Source organism: Oncorhynchus mykiss, chromosome 13 (assembly GCF_057628025.1).
Source record: "Oncorhynchus mykiss isolate SJ-2025 chromosome 13, ASM5762802v1, whole genome shotgun sequence".
NCBI classification, from domain to species: Eukaryota; Metazoa; Chordata; class Actinopteri; order Salmoniformes; family Salmonidae; genus Oncorhynchus; species Oncorhynchus mykiss.
The window spans coordinates 6,032,501-6,058,740 of NC_143034.1; the positions used below are offsets into that span (position 1 = coordinate 6,032,501).

The 26,240-nt window shown below is 47.5% G+C and overlaps 2 protein-coding genes across 6 annotated transcripts in view; one reads left to right on the forward strand and one right to left on the reverse strand.

The window, feature by feature from the left end:
* Window positions 1-16,516, reverse strand: part of eif3ba (eukaryotic translation initiation factor 3, subunit Ba) — a 20,600-nt gene extending 4,084 nt beyond the window's left edge. Inside the window, exons 1-15 of one of the 3 annotated variants that reach the window (XR_016485581.1) lie at window positions 16,299-16,516; window positions 15,100-15,301; window positions 14,324-14,443; window positions 13,182-13,239; window positions 12,945-13,073; window positions 12,561-12,718; window positions 9,637-9,765; window positions 7,834-7,900; window positions 6,985-7,031; window positions 6,269-6,479; window positions 5,638-5,731; window positions 4,202-4,327; window positions 3,283-3,361; window positions 2,962-3,176; window positions 882-1,007 (exon numbers count right to left, since the gene is read on the reverse strand). Coding sequence is in view for 1 of the 3 variants with exons in the window: in XM_090194830.1 (XP_090050956.1) it covers window positions 882-1,007; window positions 2,962-3,100; window positions 3,283-3,361; window positions 4,202-4,327; window positions 5,638-5,731; window positions 6,269-6,479; window positions 6,985-7,031; window positions 7,834-7,900; window positions 9,637-9,765; window positions 12,561-12,718; window positions 12,945-13,073; window positions 13,182-13,239; window positions 14,324-14,443; window positions 15,100-15,301; window positions 16,299-16,398 (1,785 nt within the window). In the remaining 2 variants the exon portion in view is untranslated. Of the gene's footprint in view, window positions 1-881; window positions 1,008-2,961; window positions 3,177-3,282; window positions 3,362-4,201; window positions 4,328-5,637; window positions 5,732-6,148; window positions 6,480-6,984; window positions 7,032-7,833; window positions 7,901-9,636; window positions 9,766-12,560; window positions 12,719-12,944; window positions 13,074-13,181; window positions 13,240-14,323; window positions 14,444-15,099; window positions 15,302-16,298 lie in introns of all 3 variants that reach the window. The other 2 variants (XR_016485582.1, XM_090194830.1) reach the window with 2 other exon arrangements.
* brat1 (BRCA1 associated ATM activator 1) overlaps window positions 16,315-26,240 on the forward strand; it is a 17,137-nt gene continuing 7,211 nt past the window's right edge. For 2 of the 3 annotated variants that reach the window (XM_090194776.1, XM_090194777.1), the window contains exons 1-8: window positions 16,541-16,854; window positions 17,097-17,238; window positions 18,387-18,541; window positions 19,757-19,904; window positions 22,229-22,497; window positions 24,868-25,031; window positions 25,334-25,444; window positions 25,712-26,108. In XM_090194776.1, coding sequence (XP_090050902.1) covers window positions 17,112-17,238; window positions 18,387-18,541; window positions 19,757-19,904; window positions 22,229-22,497; window positions 24,868-25,031; window positions 25,334-25,444; window positions 25,712-26,108 — 1,371 coding nt within the window. In that variant the 5' untranslated portion in view covers window positions 16,541-16,854; window positions 17,097-17,111. Of the gene's footprint in view, window positions 16,855-17,096; window positions 17,239-18,386; window positions 18,542-19,756; window positions 19,905-22,228; window positions 22,498-24,867; window positions 25,032-25,333; window positions 25,445-25,711; window positions 26,109-26,240 lie in introns of all 3 variants that reach the window. The other variant, XM_036973892.2, reaches the window with a different exon arrangement.

The window sequence follows — 26,240 nt, forward strand, 5'->3', positions numbered from 1 at the left end:
TAGCAACAAGACAGTCAAAACCAAGGGTCCCGGCTAAGCCCATGTTATACATAGCAACAAGACAGTCAAAACCAAGGGTCCCGGCTAAGCCCATGTTATACATAGCAACAAGACAGTCAAAACCAAGGGTCCCGGCTAAGCCCATGTTATACATAGCAACAAGACAGTCAAAACCAAGGGTCCCGGCTAAGCCCATGTTATACATAGCAACAAGACAGTCAAAACCAAGGGTCCCGGCTAAGCCCATGTTATAGTAGCAACAAGACAGTCAAAATCAAGGGTCCCAGCTAAGCCCATGTTATACATAGCAACAAGACAGTCAAAACCAAGGGTCCCGGCTAAGCCCATGTTATACATAGCAACAAGACAGTCAAAACCAAGGGTCCCGGCTAAGCCCATGTTATACATAGCAACAAGACAGTCAAAACCAAGGGTCCCGGCTAAGCCCATGTGATACGTAGCAACAAGACTGTCAAGGGTCCCGGCTAAGCCCATGTTATAGTAGCAACAAGACTGTCAAAACCAAGGGTCCCAGCTAAGCCCATGTTATACATAGCAACAAGACTGTCAAGGGTCCCGGCTAAGCCCATGTGATACGTAGCAACAAGACTGTCAGGGTCCCGGCTAAGCCCATGTGATACGTAGCAACAAGACTGTCAAGGGTCCCGGCTAAGCTGATGTTATATATACGCAGTCAGACACATTACAACAAAGCTCTTTCGACACACAGAAGTTTAGACAGAAGTCACTACTTGTCCAGACACTAAACACTGAACGAGTTTTTGGATCCTATTGGTTTAAAACAACTTTGATGACAGAGTAAATACCCTTCATAAATACTGGGGACACACTACACCAACACCACACAGATACGTACGTACCTTGATGGAGTCCTGTGTGAGCAGGGTAGCAGGCCGAGGTCTCCAGAGTAGCTGACAGAAACGATCCTTGTTGTTCTTCTGGAGGAGACGCCCCTGGAAGGTCCACAGCCAATAGGCATTGTCCACCTGACGGGAGAGACAACCCCCTTTTTAAAAACACACTTGGTATGGCTCAGATAAAAACATTGTCCACCTGACGGGAGAGACAACCCCTTTTTTAAAAACACACTTGGTATGGCTCAGATAAAAACATTGTCCACCTGACGGGAGAGACAACCCCCTTTTTAAAAACACACTTGGTATGGCTCAGATAAAAACATTGTCCACCTGACGGGAGAGACAACCCCCTTTTTAAAAACACACTTGGTATGGCTCAGATAAAAACATTGTCCACCTGACGGGAGAGACAACCCCCTTTTTAAAAACACACTTGGTATGGCTCAGATAAAAACACCTTTTTTTTCTCCGCGATTGATGAAAAGAACATAGTACACGAGCAGAAAAGGAGAAGGGATTTTTCTGAAGTTGTGTCTGTGTGTTTGTTCTGCTACAAACCAATCTAGAAGAAAAAGAAAATGCACACCTGTTTAGACGAGGTGCTGGCTAGCGGAGTAGAACACCTGTTAAGACGAGGTGCTGGCTAGCGGAGTAGAACACCTGTTAAGATGAGGTGCTGGCTAGCGGAGTAGAACACCTGTTTAGACGAGGTGCTGGCTAGCGGAGTAGAACACCTGTTAAGACGAGGTGCTGGCTAGCGGAGTAGAACACCTGTTTAGACGAGGTGCTGGCTAGCGGAGTAGAACACCTGTTAAGACGAGGTGCTGGCTAGCGGAGTAGAACACCTGTTAAGACGAGGTGCTGGCTAGCGGAGTAGAACACCTGTTAAGACGAGGTGCAGGCTAGCGGAGTAGAACACCTGTTAAGACGAGGTGCTGGCTAGCGGAGTAGAACACCTGTTAAGACGAGGTGCTGGCTAGCGGAGTAGAACACCTGTTAAGACGAGGTGCTGGCTAGCGGAGTAGAACACCTGTTAAGACGAGGTGCTGGCTAGCGGAGTAGAACACCTGTTTAGACGAGGTGCTGGCTAGGGGAGTAGAACACCTGTTAAGACGAGGTGCTGGCTAGCGGAGTAGAACACCTGTTAAGACGAGGTGCTGGCTAGCGGAGTAGAACACCTGTTAAGACGAGGTGCTGGCTAGCGGAGTAGAACACCTGTTAAGACGAGGTGCTGGCTAGCGGAGTAGAACACCTGTTAAGACGAGGTGCTGGCTAGCGGAGTAGAACACCTGTTAAGACGAGGTGCTGGCTAGCGGAGTAGAACACCTATTTAGACGAGGTGCTGGCTAGCGGAGTAGAACACCTGTTAAGACGAGGTGCTGGCTAGCGGAGTAGAACACCTATTTAGACGAGGTGCTGGCTAGCGGAGTAGAACACCTATTTAGACGAGGTGCTGGCTAGCGGAGTAGAACACCTGTTAAGACGAGGTGCTGGCTAGCGGAGTAGAACACCTGTTTAGACGAGGTGCTGGCTAGCGGAGTAGAACACCTGTTAAGACGAGGTGCTGGCTAGTGGAGTAGAACACCTGTTAAGACGAGGTGCTGGCTAGCGGAGTAGAAAACTGGAAAATAAGAGAGCCGCACACTCTAGGAGCTCAGATGGCAAAAAAAAAAAAAAAAATTACCACCGTTTCAACAGCCAAGCTGTTTTCAAATCAAATCAAATTTATTTAAAAAGGCCCTTCGTACATCAGCTGATGTCTCAAAGTGCTGAACAGAAACCCAGCCTAAAACCCCAAACAGCAAGCAATGCAGGTGTAGAAGCACCCGTTTACCAACGTTTCGGACAGCCAAGCTGTCTTCATCAGGGTTATAATCACAAACACTGCGGGATGCCTCGTTAACGTCGTGTCAAAAGGCACAGGTGTCTGTAATCACGGCCAAGAGTGGCCTGATATCATTGGTTAATTATTGCGGTACAAACCAACATTCATTTAGTTGATCTTCCCATTTAAATAAACATGACAGTAGGAGTTTATTCCCTGTGTGTGTGTGAGTGTGTGTGAAGTGTGTGTCAGGTGTACCTTGTGACTCCACCAGGACACAGAGGTCACCAGGTATCGTCCCGTAGGGTCCCACTCTACGTCAGAGGCCATGTAGTGTTCAACCATGTTCATCATGGTGCAGTCAGAGGTGTCCACAAACGCCAGGGCCCCGTTCATACTGGAGGAGAGGAGAGTTAACACAGGGCCCCGTTCATACTGGAGGAGAGGAGAGTTAACACAGGGCCCCGTTCATACTGGAGGAGAGGAGAGTTAACACAGGGGCCCGTTCATACTGGAGGAGACGGTTAACACAGAAGGGGAGATCTCTCTCTCTCACACACACACACACAGGTCTTGTACCTCCTGAGTCCAGCCAGCACCATGAACTGTCCCTGAGGACTCCAGAAGATGCTGTTGGCCTGCTGCTTGTCAAACATCTCTGGAGAGAGAAGGGGGAGGAGAGACAAGGGGGGGAGGAGAGGAGAGACAAGTGGGGGAAGGAGAGAGAGGGGGGGAGGAGAGAGAGGGGGGGAGGAGAGGAGAGACAAGTGGGGGAAGGAGAGAGAGGGGGGGAGGCGAGGAGAGACAAGTGGGGGAAGGAGAGAGAGGGGGGGAGGAGAGGAGAGACAAGTGGGGGAAGGAGAGAGGGGGGAGGGGAGACAAGTGGGGGAAGGAGAGAGAGGGGGGAGGAGAGGAGAGAGGGGGAGGAGAGAGAAGGGGGGAGGAGAGAGTAGGGCAGAAGGAGAGGAGAGAGAAGGGGGGAGAGGAGGAGGAAAGGAGAGGGGAGGAGAGAGAGGGGGGGGAGAGGAGAGAGGGGGGGAGAGGAGAGAGAAGGGGGGGAGGGGAGGAGAGAGAAGGGGGGGAGGGGAGGAGAGAGAAGAAGGAGAGGAGAGAGAAGTGGGGAGAGGAGAGAGAATGTTACAGTAACAGACTGTTGTTTGCCAAAGGACTGAATACGACATCTGACAACAGTAGAGACGGAATAACGATCCTTATAGACATTACAGAGTCAATGTTTTTAAAGGTTCCTCTACTGAGAGAGAGAGAGAGGGGGAGGAGAGGAGACATCCTTATAGACATTACAGAGTCATGAGATATTCTCAGGTAAAGGTTGGACAGAGAGAGAGGGGGAGGAGAGGAGACATCCTTATAGACATTATAGAGTCATGAGATATTCTCAGGTAAAGGTTGGACTCACAGAGAGAGGGGGGGAGGAGAGGAGACATCCTTATAGATATTACAGAGTCATGAGATATTCTCAGGTAAAGGTTGTACTCACTGATGAGTTCTATCTTCCCGTTGTTCTTGACGTGGTAGAACGAGGCGTTGATTCTGGGAGATTCACCGTGCAGGACGGCAAACTTACTGCCGTTGGGCTCCCACGCAAACGCTATGATGCTCTCCGCTAGGGGACGACAACACTGGTGTTATTATACCTGGTGGTGTTACTATACCTAGTGGTGTTACTATACCTGGTGGTGTTACTGCACCTGGTGGTGTTACTATACCTAGTGGTGTTACTATACCTAGTGGTGTTACTATACCTGGTGGTGTTACTATACCTGGTGGTGTTACTATACCTAGTGGTGTTACTATACCTAGTGGTGTTACTATACCTAGTGGTGTTACTATACCTGGTGGTGTTACTATACCTAGTGGTGTTACTATACCTGGTGGTGTTACTGCACCTGGTGGTGTTACTATACCTGGTGGTGTTACTATACCTAGTGGTGTTACTATACCTAGTGGTGTTACTATACCTAGTGGTGTTACTATACCTGGTGGTGTTACTATACCTAGTGGTGTTACTATACCTAGTGGTGTTACTATACCTAGTGGTGTTACTATACCTAGTGGTGTTACTATACCTAGTGGTGTTACCTAGTGGTGTTACTATACCTGGTGGTGTTACTATACCTGGTGGTGTTACTGCACCTGGTGGTGTTACTATACCTAGTGGTGTTACTGCACCTAGTGGTGTTACTATACCTGGTGGTGTTACTGCACCTGGTTGTGTTACTGCACATTATCAGTGGGGGGGTTTCTGTCAGTCTTGTCAGAGCGAGGGGGTTTCTGTCCATCTTGTCAGAGTGGGGGGGGTTTCTGTCCATCTTGTCAGGGTGGGGGGGGGTTCTGTCCATCATGTCAGAGTGGTGGGGGGTTTCTGTCCATCTTGTCAGAGTGGGGGGGGTTCTGTCCATCTTGTCAGAGTGGGGGAGGGGGTTCTATCCGTCTTGTCAGAGTGGTGGGGGGTTTCTGTCCATCTTGTCAGAGTGGGGGGGGGGGGGGGGGGGTTCTGTCCATCTTGTCAGAGTGGGGGAGGGGGTTCTATCCGTCTTGTCAGAGTGGGGGAGGGGGTTCTATCCGTCTTGTCAGAGTGGTGGGGGGTTTCCTGTCCATCTTGTCAGAGCGGGGGGGAGGGGGTTCTGTCCATCTTGTCAGAGCGGGGAGGGGGGGGGTTCTGTCCATCTTGTCAGAGCGGGGGGGTTCTATCCATCTTGTTAGAGTGGTGGGGAGGGGGTTCTGTCCATCTTGTCAGAGCGGGGGGGGGGGGGGGGGAAGGGGTTCTATCCATCTTGTCAGAGCGGGGGGGAGGGGGGGGGGGTTCTGTCCATCTTGTCAGAGCGGGGGGGAGGGGGGGGGGTTCTGTCCATCTTGTCAGCGGGGGGGGGGGGGGGTTCTGTCCATCTTGTCAGAGCGGGGGGTGTGCGTTACCAGTTTTAGATTCCGGGTCTCCCTTCATCTCCACCACGTCAACAGGAACCTGCTTCTCTCTCATCCTGAAGATCTCAAAGTTGGTCACCACACCCTGAGAGAACGAGAGGAGAGGACAGAGAGGAGAGAAAATGATGGAGGAGATGACAGAGAGGAGAGAAAATGATGGAGAAGATGAGAGAGGAGAGAAAATGGAGGAGAGGAGGAGAGAACGAGAGGATAGGAGGATGACAGAGGAGAGAGAATGATGGAGGAGATGACAGAGCGGAGAGAGAATGATGGAGATGACAGAGAGGACAGACAGGAAGAGAGAACGAGAGGAGAGGACAGACAGGAGGAGAGAACGAGAGGATAGGAGAGGACAGAGAATGATGGAGGAGATGACAGAAGAGGAGAGGGGAATGACAGGATGAGGACAGAGAGAGAAAGGAGACTTGTAAATGAGGTTTAACATCAAAGCAGTCCCATTTACCCTCCCCCCTTCACCCTCCCTCTGTTCTCCTTCACTAACCTGAGTTCCTTTAGGTGTCCGGTCCACCTTGACACAGAGGTAGTCTCCCTGTCTACTCCCCCTTCACCCTCCCTCTGTTCTCCTCCCCCCTTCACCCTCCCTCTGTTCTCCTTCACTAACCTGAGTTCCTTTAGGTGTTCGGTCCACCTTGACACAGAGGTAGTCTCCCTGTCTCTGCCAGTGGAGTTTACAGTCCACCACGTTGAAGAGGTTCCTGACTCTGATCTCCTGTCTGGAGGGAAGCTGCATCAGAGTCACTCTGGCTGGGATGTCTTTGTCCTCGGGGACCCAGAACGCTATGATGTTATCGCCTGGGGACCAGGAGAAGTCCCTGCAGAGGGGAGGAGAGGATTAATACACACACACACACACACACAGGACAGGTGGTATTCCTCTAACTAGTCTCTGTCTGACAGGTGGTATTCCTCTAACTAGTCTCTGTTCAACAGGTGGTATTCCTCTAACTAGTCTCTGTCTGACAGGTGGTATTCCTCTAACTAGTCTCTGTCTGACAGGTGGTATTCCTCTAACTAGTCTCTGTCTGACAGGTGGTATTCCTCTAACTAGTCTCTGTCTGACAGGTGGTATTCCTCTAACTAGTCTCTGTCTGACAGGTGGTATTCCTCTAACTAGTCTCTGTCTGACAGGTGGTATTCCTCTAACTAGTCTCTGTCCTACAGGTGGTATTCCTCTAACTAGTCTCTGTCTGACAGGTGGTATTCCTCTAACTAGTCTCTGTCTGCTGATTAAGGGACAACATGCCCAGGATAAAGACTTACTAGATAACAGATTGAACTAACTGATTAAGGGTCAACATGCCCAGGATAAAGACTTACTTGATGCCACTGATCTTCAGACTCTTCTTATCCAACAGGCCCATGGACTACGACAGGAGAAAACAGGATGTTGTTAAGTACGGACTCACCAGTCTGTTATACAGACACACTCAGAGTAATACTGGTCAATCTAACTTACTGGGGTCTCATAGATGCTCAGTGTGGGAACTTACTGGGGTTTCGTAGATGCTCAGTGTGGGGACTTACTGGGGTCTCGTAGACGCTCAGTGTGGGGACTTACTGGGGTCTCGTAGATGCTCAGTGTGGGGACTTTACTGGGGTCTCGTAGACGCTCAGTGTGGGGACTTACTGGAGTCTCGTAGATGCTCAGTGTGGGGACTTACTGGGGTCTCGTAGATGCTCAGTGTGGGGACTTTACTGGGGTCTCGTAGACGCTCAGTGTGGGGACTTACTGGGGTCTCGTAGATGCTCAGTGTGGGGACTTACTGGGGTCTCGTAGACCCTCAGAGTGGGGACTTACTGGGGTCATAGACGCTCAGTGTGGGGACTTACTGGGGTCTCGTAGACGCTCAGTGTGGGGACTTACTGGGGTCTCGTAGACGCTCAGTGTGGGGACTTACTGGGGTCTCGTAGACGCTCAGTGTGGGGACTTACTGGGGTCTCGTAGATGCTCAGTGTGGGGACTTACTGGGGTCATAGACGCTCAGTGTGGGGACTTACTGGGGTCTCGTAGACGCTCAGTGTGGGGACTTACTGGGGTCTCGTAGACGCTCAGTGTGGGGACTTACTGGGGTCTCGTAGACCCTCAGTGTGGGGACTTACTGGGGTCATAGATGCTCAGTGTGGGGACTTACTGGGGTCTCGTAGACCCTCAGTGTGGGGACTTACTGGGGTCTCGTAGATGCTCAGTGTGTCCTGGGTCATCCTGGCAAAGAACTTCCCATCATGACTCCACCTGGAGAAACAGACACATGTTATAACAATGCAGCTAGGGAGAGAACCAAGACAGTTAGGGGAGAGAACCAAGACAGACCGCTGCAGTTAGGGAGAGAACCAAGACAGACCGCTGCAGTTAGGGGAGAGAACCAAGACAGACCACTGCAGTTAGGGGAGAGAACCAAGACAGACCGCTGCAGCTAGGGGAGAGAACCAAGACAGACCGCTGCAGTTAGGGAGAGAACCAAGACAGACCGCTGCAGCTAGGGGAGAGAACCAAGACAGACTGCTGCAGCTAGGGGAGAGAACCAAGACAGACCGCTGCAGCTAGGGGAGAGAACCAAGACAGACCGCTGCAGTTAGGGGAGAGAACCAAGACAGACCGCTGCAGTTAGGGAGAGAACCAAGACAGACCGCTGCAGTTAGGGGAGAGAACCAAGACAGACCGCTGCAGCTAGGGAGAGAACCAAGACAGACCGCTGCAGTTAGGGAGAGAACCAAGACAGACCGCTGCAGTTAGGGGGGGGGAGAGAACCAAGACAGACCGCTGCAGTTAGGGGAGAGAACCAAGACAGACCGCTGCAGTTAGGGGAGAGAACCAAGACAGACCGCTGCAGCTAGGGGAGAGAACCAAGACAGACCGCTGCAGCTAGGGGAGAGAACCAAGACAGACCACTGCAGTTAGGGGAGAGAACCAAGACAGACCGCTGCAGCTAGGGGAGAGAACCAAGACAGACCGCTGCAGTTAGGGGAGAGAACCAAGACAGACCGCTGCAGTTAGGGGAGAGAACCAAGACAGTTAGGGGAGAGAACCAAGACAGACCGCTGCAGCTAGGGGAGAGAACCAAGACAGACCGCTGCAGTTAGGGAGAGAACCAAGACAGACCGCTGCAGTTAGGGGAGAGAACCAAGACAGACCGCTGCAGTTAGGGGAGAGAACCAAGACAGACCGCTGCAGTTAGGGGAGAGAACCAAGACAGACCGCTGCAGTTAGGGGAGAGAACCAAGACAGACCGCTGCAGTTAGGGGAGAGAACCAAGACAGACCGCTGCAGTTAGGGGAGAGAACCAAGACAGACCGCTGCAGTTAGGGGAGAGAACCAAGACAGACCGCTGCAGTTAGGGGAGAGAACCAAGACAGACCGCTGCAGTTAGGGGAGAGAACCAAGACAGTTAGGGGAGAGAACCAAGACAGACCGCTGCAGCTAGGGGAGAGAACCAAGACAGACCGCTGCAGTTAGGGGAGAGAACCAAGACAGACCGCTGCAGAAGATGTAGAGACATGAAAACAGAGGGGTGGGTCGTCAGGCCTTACTAGAAGATGTGGAGACATGAAAACAGAGGGGTGGGTCGTCAGGCCTTACTAGAAGATGTGGAGACATGAAAACAGAGGGGTGGGTCGTCAGGCCTTACTAGAAGATGTAGAGACATGAAAACAGAGGGGTGTGTCGTCAGGCCTTACTAGAAGATGTAGAGGCATGAAAACAGAGGGGTGGGTAGTCAGGCCTTACTAGAAGATGTAGAGACATGAAAACAGAGGGGTGTGTCGTCAGGCCTTACTAGAAGATGTAGAGACATGAAAACAGAGGGGTGGGTAGTCAGGCCTTGCTAGAAGATGTAGAGACATGAAAACAGAGGGGTGGGTCGTCAGGCCTTACTAGAAGATGTAGAGACATGAAAACAGAGAGGAGGGTCGTCAGGCCTTACTAGAAGATGTGGAGACATGAAAACAGAGGGGTGTGTAGTCAGTCCTTACTTGAAGATGGGCCAGTGGGCGGAGCTCTCACAGTGGAAGCCTCTCTTCTTCTGGCCAGTCAGAATGTCCCAGATGATGATGGCCTGGGGGTCCTCAGTGTCCATCAGGGGACTGAACGTCACCACGTACCTACCAACCATTATATAACAACTTTATATGTAGCTTCATAAAGATTCGTACAGATGACATAGACAGGTTATAACCACACTAGGCTCACCATGTACAGGGTAACTGCCAAAATGAAAGGAAACACTTGAGTCAACGAGGGATACAAAGTACATTGAAAGCAGGTGCCTCCACACAGGTGTGGTTCCTGAGGTAATTAAGCAATTAACATCCCATCATGCTTAGGGTCATGTATAAAAATGCCCAGTTGACCATTATCTTGGCTACCATGGCTAGAAGAAGAGATCTCAGAGACATTGAAAGAGGGCTCTGAAAGGAGCACAGGGGTTTTAAAGGGTGTGTGAGTCTCAGTAACTGGATCCCAAATCAACACTTCTGGGAGATTCTGGAGCGGCGCCCGAGACAGCGTTTTGTCACCACCGTCAACGAAACACCAAATGAAGGATTTTATCGTGGAAGAACGGTTTCCCATCGTCACGGATCCCTCTGGGACTTTCATTACGCACACCTGGTCCCTATTCCCAGTGATTAGTCACACCCTATCCCCAGTGATTAGTCACACCCTATTCCCAGTGATTAGACACACCCTATCCCCAGTGATTAGACACACCCTATCCCCAGTGATTAGTCACACCCTATCCCCAGTGATTAGTCACACCCTATCTCCAGTGATTAGTCACACCCTATCCCCAGTGATTAGTCACACCCTATCCCCAGTGATTAGTCACACCCTATCCCCAGTGATTAGTCACACCCTATCCCCAGTGATTAGACACACCCTATCCCCAGTGATTAGACACACCCTATCCCCAGTGATTATTAATTGTATAAGTGTGCCCTTGGGTTACTATTGTCCTGACGATATATTGTTACAATGTCCGTTGGTGCGTGTGAGTACCTGTGCTGTCTGTTTTGGGTTGTACAGATGATTACGGGTCTCGTCCCGTGTGTTAGTCATTGTGCAGATGATTACGGGTCTCTTCCCGTGTGTTAGTCATTGTGCAGATGATTACGGGTCTCTTCCCGTGTGTTAGTCATTGTGCAGATGATTACGGGTCCCGTGTGTTAATCATTGTGCAGATGATTACGAGTCTCTTCCCGTGTGTTAGTCATTGTGCAGATGATTACGGGTCTCTTCCCGTGTGTTAGTCATTGTGCAGATGATTACGGGTCTCTTCCCGTGTGTTAGTCATTGTGCAGATGATTACGGGTCTCGTCCTGTGTGTTAGTCATTGTGCAGATGATTACGGGTCTCGTCCTGTGTGTTAGTCATTGTGCAGATGATTACGGGTCTCTTCCCGTGTGTTAGTCATTGTGCAGATCATTACGGGTCTCGTCCTGTGTGTTAGTCATTGTGCAGATGATTACGGGTCTCTTCCCGTGTGTTAGTCATTGTGCAGATGATTACGGGTCTCGTCCTGTGTGTTAGTCATTGTGCAGATGATTACGGGTCTCGTCCCGTGTGTTAGTCATTGTGCAGATGATTACGGGTCCCGTGTGTTAGTCATTGTGCAGATGATTACGGGTCCCGTGTGTTAGTCATTGTGCAGATGATTACGGGTCTCGTCCCGTGTGTTAGTCATTGTGCAGATGATTACGGGTCCCGTCCCGTGTGTTAGTCATTGTGCAGATGATTACGGGTCTCTTCCCGTGTGTTAGTCATTGTGCAGATGATTACGGGTCTCGTCCTGTGTGTTAGTCATTGTGCAGATGATTACGGGTCTCGTCCCGTGTGTTAGTCATTGTGCAGATGATTACGGGTCCCGTGTGTTAGTCATTGTGCAGATGATTACGGGTCCCGTGTGTTAGTCATTGTGCAGATGATTACGGGTCTCGTCCCGTGTGTTAGTCATTGTGCAGATGATTACGGGTCTCGTCCCGTGTGTTAGTCATTGTGCAGATGATTACGGGTCTCGTCCCGTGTGTTAGTCATTGTGCAGATGATTACGGGTCTCGTCCCGTGTGTTAGTCATTGTGCAGATGATTACGGGTCTCGTCCCGTGTGTTAGTCATTGTGCGCTTGTGTTATTTATTCGAGGTACTCCTCGCTCTTTTCGTTTTTGAGGTTTCAACCCTGTGTGTTGTATACGTGTTTGTTTGGTCTTCGTCCCCGTGCCTGTACATAATAACAACATTACGTATTCCTGCGCCTGTCTCCCGATCCCTTACGCCAGCGTGACACACCCCTCCAATAGAGTTCCAGAAAGCTGTAGAATCTACGCCGAGGAGCATCGAAGCTGTTCTGGCTGGTGGTGCAACACCCTATTAAGGCACTTTATGTTGGGGTTTCCTTTATTCTGGCAGTTACCTGTAGCTACCAAGCATTATAACCCCTTTATGTAGCTTCACACGGCGTCATACCGCCGACAGAGCTACCACTAGGGCATGGGTGTGTCCACGGTGCCCATCAGGGGACTGGACGTCACGGCGACATCCCTATGAAGCGTTATAACACCTTAAAAGGCTTAATAAGACTACATAGAGTTACATTATGGCCTGAAGGTCCTCATTTACTATCAGGGAATTAAGCATTATAATGTAATGTAGCTTCATTTTTATTTTACCTTTATTTAACAGTGGGTTAACTGCCTTGTTCAGGGACAGAATGACAGATTTTTACCTTGTCAGCTCAGGGATTCGATCCAGCAACCTTTCGGTTACTAATCCAACGCTCTAACCACTAGGCTACCTGCCCCCCCCCCCCCCCCCCTAACTACTAGGCTACCTGCCGCCCCGCCCCATAAGGCTTCATAGATGTGATATAGACAGGCATGGATTATTCATTAGCGATTGGCTACCTCTCGCAGGGGGAGAAGTCGATCAGAGACACTCCCTGGTGGCTGAAACGTTGGATCTGCTTGAACTTCTCTCCGCCCCACAATGCAATGCCTCGCTGGTGGAACGTGGCCAGGTAGGTTCCCTTGGGAGACCAGCGCACATAGGTCTCTGTCCAGCGCTACAGGGACACAACACGGTCACAACCTCAGAATCAATCAATATACAATAACAACACCACGGCAGACATTTTGATGACACGTTCAAGCCTTCTACTTTTTAAGTATCAAAGCCGTAAAAAAGTATTTCTGTAGATGTAGAATGCTCAGTGCAAAAAAAAATAAAAAACTGATTGGTTGAACCATCATCTCACTGCGCTGTCGTGATTGGTTGAATGGTTGACTCACCGCCCTCTCCTCGGAGACGATTGGATCCTTGGCGTCGTTGTTGAAGATGGCGGTCCTCTCTCCTGATTCGTAGATGACGCTGTACTGGTCACGACAGTCGGGGTCCTCCATCCAGTGACGCATGTTACCCTGGCAACACAAACAGGAAGTGACCGTTAGTAATGACTTGTCCCCCCCCACAACGCCGGGTGGGTATTCTCTGAACGTGTGGTTGAAGTGACAGTGTGTAACACTCACAAAGTCCTTGAAGGGCTGCTTCTCAGGAGTCTCCCACTCGTCACTGATGCTCATGTACCTGGAACACAACGTCACCATCTACAGCAGACCGTTCTATATCATGTATATCTATGGCAAACTGCTGTGTTGTTGTGCCTAGATGCCCAGAACACCCCATATAACAGCTGGAATTATGCCCAGAACACCCCATATAACAGCTGGAGTGATGCCCCAGAACACCCCATATAACAGCTGGAATGATGCCCTAGACACCCCATATAACAGCTGGAATGATGCCCTAGACACCCCATATAACAGCTGGAATGATGCCCAGAACCCCCCATATAACAGCTGGAATGATGCCCCCAAACACCCCATATAACAGCTGGAATGATGCCCCCAAACACCCCATATAACAGCTGGAATGATGCCCCCGGACACCCCATATAACAGCTGGAATGATGCCCTGAACACCCCATATAACAGCTGGAATGATGACCTGAACACCCCATATAACAGCTGGAATGATGCCCTGAACACCCCATATAACAGCTGGAATGATGCCCTAGACACCCCATATAACAGCTGGAATGATGCCCCCGGACACCCCATATAACAGCTGGAATGATGCCCCCGGACACCCCATATAACAGCTGGAATGATGCCCCCGGACACCCCATATAACAGCTGGAATGATGCCCTAGACACCCCATATAACAGCTGAAATGATGCCCTAGACACCCCATATAACAGCTGGAATGATGCCCTAGACACCTCATATAACAGCTGGAATGATACCCTAGACACCCCATATAACAGCTGGAATGATGCCCTAGACACCCCATATAACAGCTGGAATGATGCCCTAGACACCCGATATAACAGCTGGAATGATGCCCTAGACACCCCATATAACAGCTGGAATGATGCCCTAGACACCCCATATAACAGCTGGAATGATGCCCTAGACACCTCATATAACAGCTGGAATGATGCCCTAGACACCCCATATAACAGCTGGAATGATGCCCTAGACACCCCATATAACAGCTGGAATGATGCCCAGAACACCCCATATAACAGCTGGAATGATGCCCCAGAACACCCCATATAACAGCTGTGATGCCCTAGACACCATGTGTTTGTGTGTGGTGTTTTCGTACTTGTCGAAGTCGGTGAACACATTGACTCTGAAGGTGTGCTGCTTGTCCAGCTTGTAGCCATCAGCGTTCTTCACTGCCTCCAGAGCCTGAGTGGGAGCCCCATACTCCAGGAAGATGTACCTACAGAGGAGATAACATTAACTACAGGTTAACTAACTATAGGTCTGAGTGGGAGCCCCATACTCCAGGAAGATGTACCTACAGAGATCAAACAATAAAACAAAGACTAAACTCTTTGGTCCTTTAAATATTGTGCTATAACTTGGAAAATAAACAAACGTGGCTGACAACATACAGCTGTTTTCCCCCTAACATTAGGACTGTGTGTGTGTGTGTGTGTGTGTGTGTCTGCTAACATTGGGACTGTGTGTGTGTGTGTGTGTGTCTGTCTTCCTCAAGAAATGCTGTCTGTTTCATTTTCTTTCCTTCCTTAATACTTAGTATCGTGACAACCCTGAACCTTGCTACAGCCTCCCTGAACCCCTCCTACAGCTTCCCCGCACCCTCCTACAGCCTCCCCGCACCCCTCCTACGGCCTCCCCGCACCCCTCCTACGGCCTCCCCGCACCCCTCCTACGGCCTCCCCGCACCCCTCCTACGGCCTCCCCGCACCCCTCCTACGGCCTCCCCGCACCCTCCTACAGCCTCCCCGCACCCCTCCTACAGCCTCCCTGCACCCCTCCTACAGCCTCCCTGCACCCCTCCTACAGCCTTCCTGCACCCCTCCTACAGCCTCCCTGCACCCTCCTACAGCCTCCCTGCACCCTCCTTCTCACCCCTTAGTGAGTCCTTCAGGTCCGTCTACAGTCGGGTAGAACTCGTTGGTGATCTTGCCGAACTTGGAGAATATCTTGTGGATGACGTTCTTCAGTTTCTCCAGGCGCTCGGGGCCGACCTGGGGCACATTGTCCACGACAACCACAGAGTCTATCCCGTCTGCCTCCTGGGGCTTCTCCCGCAGCAGGTCACCCAGTAACTCTACAGGGGGGAGGGGAGGGGGGTGGACGAGGGTGAAGAACATGTTATTTGATGAGGTAGTTTGATCAAACCAGGGTTTTCCATATCATTGATAGTGTATAGACAAAGACAGGCCCCATGTAATAATAATGCCATTCAGCATACACTTTTATTCCAGAGCGACTCATGTGTGCATACATTTGTACATGTTTTACCAATTTACTGGCGACAATGTCACCTAAAATTAGCTCTGTTGTCCCCCCCCCCCCCAGAAAGTGAATTTACCATTTTTGCCACACCTGCTGAAAATTAAACTTGTGTAAAGGCTGTGAGGATGTAGTTTGGGCTTTGTTATAGTTTATAAAAACACATCTGCATTCACTATTATCTGACAGCTGGTAGTTGAGGTTAGACGGTAAAACACTAACGGCGGGGAATCAAAATGTCCCGCTTCAACTAACAACTGGAAACAAAAAAAAGTTAATGCTCACATTTGTTTACAATAAGAACACAGCTAACAAACAAAATGTTGTAAAATGTCACAGACGTAGTAAATATTTCTCCTTTTGGTACGCCATCTGTATGGACAACTGAGTGGATCGGTATGAATGAATCCACTGTTAGCTTTTAGCAGCTACTGTAGCTAACTAATATTATCACTTAAAATTAACATCCTCAAAAAAAAAGTCATCATTAACTGATCTTCACGTTGACCCTTCAAAAAAAAACACGTTTTAAAAAATATTTTAACAATTATTTATATACATGTTGGTTTATATTACATATGACGGCCTTGTAGCTAACTAACATTATCACTTAATGAACGTCCTCATTAACTGATCTTCACGTTGAACCTTCAAAATGTTTTAAATATTTCAATAATTTATGTACATTTTGGTTTATATGTCCATGTACTACATATGATGGCCTTGTAGCTGTCTACTATGTGTTAAAAACAACGTGCTAAGCGGCTCTCCAGGCCGCATTATAATCCGGCATCTTTCCTGCGTTTCCTCACCTTCATCGTCGACATCATCTTCAAAGTCTTCTGGGTCACTGAACGACGGTTCCTCCTCGTCGAAATCGACATCAACCGGCATATCCTCGGTGTCGTGCATTTAACAGGCTAAAGAAGTGTGTGTTAGTCGACGCTAAATCGGTGTAAAATGTAGATTTTGTGTATCACCATGTGCGATTTACGTGAAAATGGACGAATTGCGGGGAAACGTCGCGGAGGAGTTTAACTTCCGGTTTCGCGATATCACTACAGACACGTGTTAGTGTGTCGATGGGCTGCAGTGCGATGCGATGCCTTTTAGATTCAGTTTACCAGATTGTATGAGATCGGAGAAAATGCGCAGTTGCTGTTATTATTATTTTTAAATAGATTTTTTTATGCACACACCTTGAATGGTCCTTCTTACTTTCCGTAGTGAGGGAATCCATGAACGCACGCTCCGGTAAAACGAAACACGGTTTCAGTCCCGCGAGATACTTTTCAGGCGATTGCTATCTATCAAGCTTCGTGAATTTGTCCCTAAATTGCTTCTCAGATATCTTCAACATATACCTAGGTACTGTAGTTATCATGCATTTGTCATTCATCTCAGTTGTTTTGTGTAGCTGACTTGGTTAACTTGATTACGAACGTGTTGCCATACAGTTCCTTACTTTATTTAGCTAGCTCTGGTCCAGGGCGGCACTGTGCTTTACTATTAGACTCAATGAACGCTTACTAAACGCCCTGGACCAGAGCTAGTAAACTACAATCTGTCTAAACTAAAGTCATATTCCCCCTCTTGGCTTTTCCCCATAGACACTTCTAAGCAGCATGGACAGTGAGTGCCTGGTGTTGTTGCCTCGGGTGTGCGCTGTACTAGCGGACCCCAGACAGTCCCTACCAGACGACACCAGCCTCGAGAAACTGCTGGACTGGTTCACTGGTCTCACCAAGGAGGGTGAGAAGACACACACACAGAGAGAAAGGTCTCACAAGCAAGAATAAGGAGGAGAGACTTCCTATATAATCTATCACACACACACAGTGAGGAGGAGAGACTTCCTATATAATCTATCACACACACAGCGAGGATGAGATTCTTATATAATCTCTCACACACAGCGAGGAGGAGAGACTTCCTATATAATCTCTCACACACACACAGTGAGGATGAGAGACTTCCTATATAATCTCACACACACATAGCGAGGATGAGAGACTTCCTATATAATCTCTCTCACACACAGCGCGAGGATGAGAGATTTCCTATATAATCTCACACACACACAGCGAGGATGAGAGACTTCCTATATAATCTCTCACACACACACAGCGAGGATGAGAGACTTCCTATATAATCTCACACACACACAGCGAGGATGAGAGACTTCCTATATAATCTCACACACACACAGCGAGGATGAGAGACTTCCTATATAATCTCACACACACACAGCGAGGATGAGAGACTTCCTATATAATCTCACACACACAGCGAGGATGAGAGACTTCCTATATAATCTCACACACACAGCGTGAGGTTGAGAGACTACTGATACTTTACTGAATACTGGCCTTGTGGTTATATTATATATTATTTATAAGGTTATATTATTGATAGGTTTATACACTTAGTTTATTTGACAATGTGTTACAGTACTGTTGGGCAGGAAAACAAGTTTGAGCCCAGCAGGCCACACCAGCTCTAAGCGATCATGACCTACACAAATGACCACCCTGCTATTCCCTACATAGGGAACTGTTGACCAGGTGTAACGGATGTGAAACGGCTAGCTTAGTTAGCGGTGCCGGCTAAATAGCGTTTCAATCAGTGACGTCACTTGCTCTGAGACCTTGAAGTAGTAGTTCCCCTTTGCTCTGCAAGGGCCGCGGGCTTTTGTGGAGCGATGGGTAACGATGCTTCGAGGGGTGACTGTTGTTGATGTGTGCAGAGGGTCCCTGGTTCGCGCCCGGGTATGGGCGAGGGGACGGTCTAAAGTTATACTGTTACACAGGCATTATGGCACTGCAGTGCACTGTGGGAATGGGTTGCCATTTGGGACACAGACAATAATACCTAATAATACCTGTGGCGATGTTTTCCAGACCATGGCCTGGCCCTGTTGGAGTCCTGCCCCTGTCTGGTGGACTACATATCCACCGCGTGTCTGGACAAAACTACAGATCCCAGCATGCTTTCCTTCAGCCTCAAGCTTTCCGGCCTGCTGGCGGCCAGCCAACACGGCTTCAACCTGCTGCAGGTGAACTGACTGACTGATAGATATATTCAATCCATCCAGGTAGTATTGCAGGGGTAGAAGGAAACGCACACGAATCAGATGTTATTGGTCACATACACACGGTTAGCAGATGTTATTGGTCACATACACATGGTTAGCAGATGTTAATGGTCACCTACACACGGTTAGCAGATGTTATTGGTCACATGGTTAGCAGATGTTATTGGTCACATGGTTAGCAGATGTTATTGGTCACATGGTTAGCAGATGTTATTGGTCACATGGTTAGCAGATGTTAATGTGAGTGTAGCGAAATGCTTGTGCTTCTAGTTCTGACCGTGCAGTAATATCTAACAAATTCACAACAACTACCACCCAATACACACAAATCTAAAGGGATGGAATAAGAATATGTACATATATATGGATGATAAAGAATACAGAAACACATGAATCTCATATTCAAGCCCAACAGGTGTAGTCATTATGGTAATAGGATAGAGTCAGGTGTAGTCATTATGGTAATAGGATAGTCTCAGGTGTAGTCAATATGGTAATAGGATAGTCTCAGGTGTAGTCAATATGGTAATAGGATAGTCAATATGGTAATAGGGTAGTCAATATGGTAATAGGATAGTCAATATGGTAATAGGGTAGTCAATATGGTAATAGGATAGTCAATATGGTAATAGGGTAGTCAATATGGTAATAGGATTGTCAATATGGTAATAGGGTAGTCAATATGGTAATAGGATAGTCAATATGGTAATAGGATAGTCTCAGGTGTAGTCAATATGGTAATAGGATAGTCAATATGGTAATAGGATAGTCAATATGGTAATAGGGTAGTCAATATGGTAATAGGGTAGTCAATATGGTAATAGGATAGTCAATATGGTAATAGGATAGTCAATATGGTAATAGGATAGTCAATATGGTAATATGATAGTCAATATGGTAATAGGATAGTCAATATGGTAATAGGATAGTCAATATGGTAATAGGGTAGTCAATATGGTAATAGGATAGTCAATATGGTAATAGGATAGTCAATATGGTAATAGGATAGTCAATATGGTAATAGGATAGTCTCAGGTGGAAGTTTCACCATATTGCTTACTCCAATCAAATCCTCTCCGCTCTCCACAAGTGCTTAGGGTTTAAGGGTCCGTTTGTGATTGGGCGTCGGACTGTCATCACCTCCTAGACATTCGTTATCTCTTCATCCCATCTCAGGATCGATCCATCCTGGGCGTGGCCTACGACAGCGAGCGATGGCAGGTGGCTGGCCTATGGGAGGATCCGAGCGTGCGGATTGGCTGGATCCATGGCCTGAGTAACATGATGCGCCACACACAGGCCTTCCACTTCCTGGATCAGGCTGGTAGGTATGCAACTCAGAAACCTCAGACTTCCGACTTCAAGTCGGTTACAGAGAACTGGGAACTGGTCATCCGACTCCAAATCCGAAGTCGGTAACTCGGGCATCTTTCTAGAGCTTCGACTTTCCAACCTGAAGATCACCGACATCATGATTTGAATGCGTTTTGTTCCCGAGTTCCCGGCTGTCATGAAAGCAACAGTAGTACTATAGTAGTATACTATCTAGGGAAGCCTTTCTATGGGTTTCTATCAACAGTAGTACTACGGTAGTATACTATCTAGGGAAGCCTTTCTATGGGTTTCTATCAACAGGTTAGTTACTACAGTAGTATACTATCTAGGGAAGACTTTCTATGGGTTTCTATCAACAGTAGTACTACGGTAGTATACTATCTAGAGCAGCCTTTCTATGGGTTTCTATCAACAGTAGTACTACAGTAGTATACTATCTAGGGAAGACTTTCTATGGGTTTCTATCAACAGTAGTACTACGGTAGTATACTATCTAGAGCAGCCTTTCTATGGGTTTCTATCAACAGTAGTACTACGGTAGTATACTATCTAGAGCAGCCTTTCTATGGGTTTCTATCAACGTAGTACTACAGTAGTATACTATCTAGAGCAGCCTTTCTATGGGTTTCTATCAACAGTAGTACTATAGTAGTATACTATCTAGAGCAGCCTTTCTATGGGTGTCTATCAACAGTAGTACTACAGTAGTATACTATCTAGAGCAGCCTTTCTATGGGTGTCTATCAACAGTAGTACTACAGTAGTATACTATCTAGAGCAGCCTTTCTATGGGTTTCTATCAACAGGTTACTATGGTAGTATACTATCTAGAGCAGCCTTTCTATGGGTGTCTATCAACAGTAGTACTACAGTAGTATACTATCTAGAGCAGCCTTTCTATGGGTTTCTATCAACAGTAGTACTATAGTAGTATACTATCTAGAGCAGCCTTTCTATGGGTTTCTATCAACAGGTTACTATAGTAGTATACTATCTAGAGCAGCCTTTCTATGTGTTTCTATCAACAGGTTACTATAGTAGTATACTATCTAGAGCAGCCTTTCTATGGGTGTCTATCAACAGTAGTACTACAGTAGTATACTATCTAGAGCAGCCTTTCTATGGGTTTCTATCAACAGGTTACTATGGTAGTATACTATCTAGAGCAGCCTTTCTATGGGTTTCTATCAACAGTAGTACTACAGTAGTATACTATCTAGAGCAGCCTTTCTATGGGTTTCTATCAACATGGTAGTATACTGGTAGTAGGATACGGTAGCAGCCTTTCTATGGGTTTTCTATCAACAGGTTACTACGGTAGTATACTGGTAGTAGGATACGGTAGCAGCCTTTCTTAAAGTATGGATTTCTGTCCACGGGTTTAGCTGACAGTGAACAGCATTCCCACATAGGTGTTCCTCTTGTCAAGGTGAGAAAGGGCAGTGTGAAGGGCGATTGAGATGCTTTTGGGAAACCGGGCCTTAAGGCGAATTTCATTGTTAGATTCCTTCGTAACGAGCAACGTTACATCTCTGAGCGGTTTCCCAAAACCATCGTTATTAACGTTGCACTTGAACAAACAGAATCTAAACGCCTCAGACCATAGAACAGCTAAGTATAAAAACATATATTATTACCTAGTACCCCTACCCCTGTCTCAGACCACTCATAGAACAGCTAAGTATAAAAACATATATTATTACCTCGTACCCCTACCCCTGTCTCAGACCACTCATAGAACAGCTAAGTATAAAAACATATATTATTACCTCGTACCCCTACCCCTGTCTCAGACCACTCATAGAACAGCTAAGTATAAAAACATATATTATTACCTCGTACCCCTACCCCTGTCTCAGACCACTCATAGAACAGCTAAGTATAAAAACATATATTATTACCTAGTACCCCTACCCCTGTCTCAGACCACTCATAGAACAGCTAAGTATAAAAACATATATTATTACCTAGTACCCCTACCCCTGTCTCAGACCACTCATAGAACAGCTAAGTATAAAAACATATATTATTACCTAGTACCCCTACACATCAACTACCTAGTAACCCTACACATCAACTACCTGGTACCCCTATACATCAACTACCTAGTACCCCTACACATCAACTCAGTACTGGTACTCCTTGTAAACAGTCATGTTATCGTTGTGTATTTATTATTACATGTTGTGTTTATCTATTATTTCTCTATTGTCTTTCTCTCCTCATTGTTGGGAAGGGCCTGTAAGAAAGCATTTCACTGTTAGTCTACACCTGTTGTTTACGAAACAAATGTATTTGATTGTATCTCCTCAGGCCTGACCAAACCCCTCCTCCAGCTACAGACTGACCCCAGCCTATTCGTCGCCTCGGCCGCAAATCACCTCCTGGCCCGCCTCCTAACCTTCCGCCAGCCAACCACAACCTCACACACAACCCAGGGGAATGGCCTCACTGTTCCACCCAATAAGGAAGAGGTAGAATTGGACGTAACCATGGAGACAAGTCCAGGAAGCGGGTGTTCCATCACCATGGAGATCTTGAAGCACCTGGAGAGCTCTCTGGAGTCAGACAGCCACACCCAGGTACGATTGGTTGATTGGGAATATATATATATATATTTACAGCGGTGCCCCTAGAGGAGATGGGAGGGAAAGGAAAGGAGGGGGAGGGGAGGAGAAGAAGTGGTTGAAGACAGATAATTATAGCTGCGAGCAGCAATGAACGGGGTTCACAGGATGACAGAAAGGACACAAGATCAGTTGGATAACAAAGGAAGTATCATGTAGGAACTATCTTCCTTTATGTGCAATCAGCGAAGGCAATACCATGTTTATCCACGTTTATCCGCGTTTCTCTGTTTAGTGAGTCCTCCAGATCAGAGGCAGTAGGGATGACCAGGGATGTTCTCTGTTTAGTGAGTCCTCCAGATCAGAGGCAGTAGGGATGACCAGGGATGTTCTCTGTTTAGTGAGTCCTCCAGATCAGAGGCAGTAGGGACGACCAGGGATGTTCTCTGTTTAGTGAGTCCTCCAGATCAGAGGCAGTAGGAATGACCAGGGATGTTCTCTGTTTAGTGAGTCCTCCAGATCAGAGGCAGTAGGGACGACCAGGGATGTCCTCTGTTTAGTGAGTCCTCCAGATCAGAGGCAGTAGGGATGACCAGGGATGTTCTCTGTTTAGTGAGTCCTCCAGATCAGAGGCAGTAGGGATGACCAGGGATGTTCTCTGATTAGTGAGTCCTCCAGATCAGAGGCAGTAGGGATGACCAGGGATGTTCTCTGATTAGTGAGTCCTCCAGATCAGAGGCAGTAGGGATGACCAGGGATGTTCTCTTGATAAGTGCGTGATTTGAACCATGTTCCTGTCCTGCTATTGGCTGAATATATACGAGGTAATTAGTATTTGTTATCTGTAATAGTTATGATAAATGAGGTGTTGTTACTGTTGGCATATAGATAAATGTGGACATGTTGTTATGACAATAGTGTTGTTGAGTGCTCTATTACAGCGCCACCTATAGGCCAATCTGTGACATTATGTTATACCATGTTACTCATGGCCTCCTAGTTATTTACATTTTATACCCCTTTTTCTCCCCAATTTCATGGTATCTATTTGGTAGTTACAGTGTTGTCCCATCGCTGCAACTCCAGTACGGACTCGGGAGAAGCGAAGGTCGAGAATCATGCGTCCTCCGAAACACGACCCTGTCGAGCCGCACTGCTTCTTGACACACTGCTCGCTTAACCCGGAAGCACCAATGTGTCGGAGAAAACACGGTAGAGCTCCCGGCTAGAGCGCGATGGGACAAGGACGTCCTTATTTAATTAATTAAATTCATTAATGGAATTCCCTTAATCTATTTTATGAGAATTTGTAAGATTCTTGTTTGCATAAAATAGACCAGTATTTTCAATAATAGGTAACAGAATTTATTCTCGGAGCGCACTCCCACGTTACCACGAGCAACAGTTTATATACAATAACAGCCGGCCAGGTCCTCCCCTAACCTGGACGACGCTGGGCCGATTGTGCGCCGCCTCATGGGTCTCCCGGTCGCGGCCGGCTGCGACACAGCCCGGGATCGAACCCGGATCTGTAGTGATGCCTCTAGCACTGCGGGATCATTGCCTTAGACCGCTACGCCGCTCGCGAGGCCCCTAGTTTCTGTGTGCCAAAAAAAGTGAACAATCTACGCTTGAGTTATTTGATATATAGATTTATGAGAATAACAACAGGTTTCTGTTACTGTAATTTAATTAATTAATGGAATTCCCTTAATCTATTTTATGAGAATTTATAAGATTCTTGTTTGCATAAAATAGACGGAGACCAGTCTTTTCAATAATAGGTAACAGAATTTATTCTCGGAGCGCGCTGCCACGTTACCACGAGCAACAGTTTATATACAATAACATGACGTCATTTCATTGCTTCTAGAATGAATCCCGACCTAGAATTAAGTGAGGTTAAAAGTTCATTCTAACTGACTCACAGGTCACACAACATAACTGAATTAACTTTTGACCCCCCAACATTATCGATCACCACTTAGTTGACAGTTCTAATTAACAGAAAACCTAGGAATGCACTCACTGCCTTATCTAAAACACCCCAGAGCTCAGTTTCATCGGTTCAACCATAGGTTAACTACCTTATCTGTTTACTTAATCCACAACCCATTTCTTTCTTCCCAGTTGGAATGGTGTTCATTAACTTGAATTACTCCTTGTCCGTGTCACACAATCCCTTCTTATGAACTCCTATTGTTAATCAGATATAATAAAACAGAGTATAAGTTTACTTAGTTACAACTATTCTATTTAAAATGATTTGTTCAGTCTTTTAATCATAATTTTCCTAACAGGTTTTCACACTGCGAACCCTTTAATAATGATGTGTTTCTGAAGGTGTTTTTATAATGGCCTTCTATTGTTATGACGTGTCACCAGGTGCTCCAGGGGCTGAGGCTGCTGGCCCTGACTCTCCCCGAGCTGGAGGCTCCTCTCCGGGGCTCGGTGATCAGGCGAGTCCTGAGGCCTCTGGAGGGGTTGGTCCGAGAAGGCCGCAGAGCAGTCGCGCAGCCTCTAATGGACGTCCTGCTGGCTACATGCAGGTGTGTTTGGTGATCCCACGGCATTATGGTGTTGGGTTGATTCTGAACATCGCTTGTGTTTCCAAGGTAACCAGGTTGCTATGACAACGTGCTGTTTATTTAGTTTAAAAAATCACTGAAACGGGGGGAGGGACTACATGGACTTGTCCAGTAAGATTAGTCTCCTTCTCTCTGTCCTCACTCAGTCCTACACACACACACACACACACACTGATTACACACACACACACACACACACAGCCTGTAATATGAACATGTAATGTCAGATTGTTCAATAAAATTGTCAAGTTGTGATTTTGCAGGTCCGGTCCGTGTGACTCCAGACTCGTCTCTCTGATGGCGTCCATGTTGAACTCCCAGAATCCCTCTGACGCTGCTCTGTGTGCCGCCGCCACCCTCCATCCGGAGACCTGGTAACAGACACACACTGAACATATTTTTTCTATTCCGTGGTCGTAGCTGATTGGCAGTTAACCCACTGTTCCTAGGCCGTCATTGAAAATAAGAATTTGTAAGAATAATAATTTGTTCTTAACTGACTTGCCTAGTAAAATAAAGGTAAAAAAATGGGTATTGTTTCGGTCCTCCAGGCCTCAGATAGAAGGTCGTAGCTGATTGGGTATTGTTTCAGGCCTCAGACAGAAGGTCGTAGCTGATTGACTAACTGGGTATTGTTTCAGTCCTCCAGGCCTCAGACAGAAGGTCGTAGCTGTTCTACTGGGACCTCTACAGATGGTTACTGGAGTAACTCTGCTGGGCAAGCCCAATGACAGACACACTGATGGACAGACTGACCACAGACACACTGATCAACAGACTGACCTCAGACACACTGATCAACAGACCGACCACAGACAGACTGATGAAGACCACAGACAGACTGATGAAGACCACAGACAGACTGATGAAGACCACAGACAGACTGATGAAGACCACAGACAGACCGACACTGACCAGGACAGACAGACGGAGTGTCGTAGCTCTCTCTCTCTCCTGCTGGATCATCTCAATCACAAACCCTCCTGTGTCTCTCTGCTCTGCGTCTCCGTGTCCAGCGCTCCCTACATAACAGACATGGTAAGAGTCTATCATAACAGACACGGTAAGAGTCTATCATAACAGACACGGTAAGAGTCTATCATAACAGACACGGTAAGAGTCAATCATAACAGACACGGTAAGAGTCTATCATAACAGACACGGTAAGAG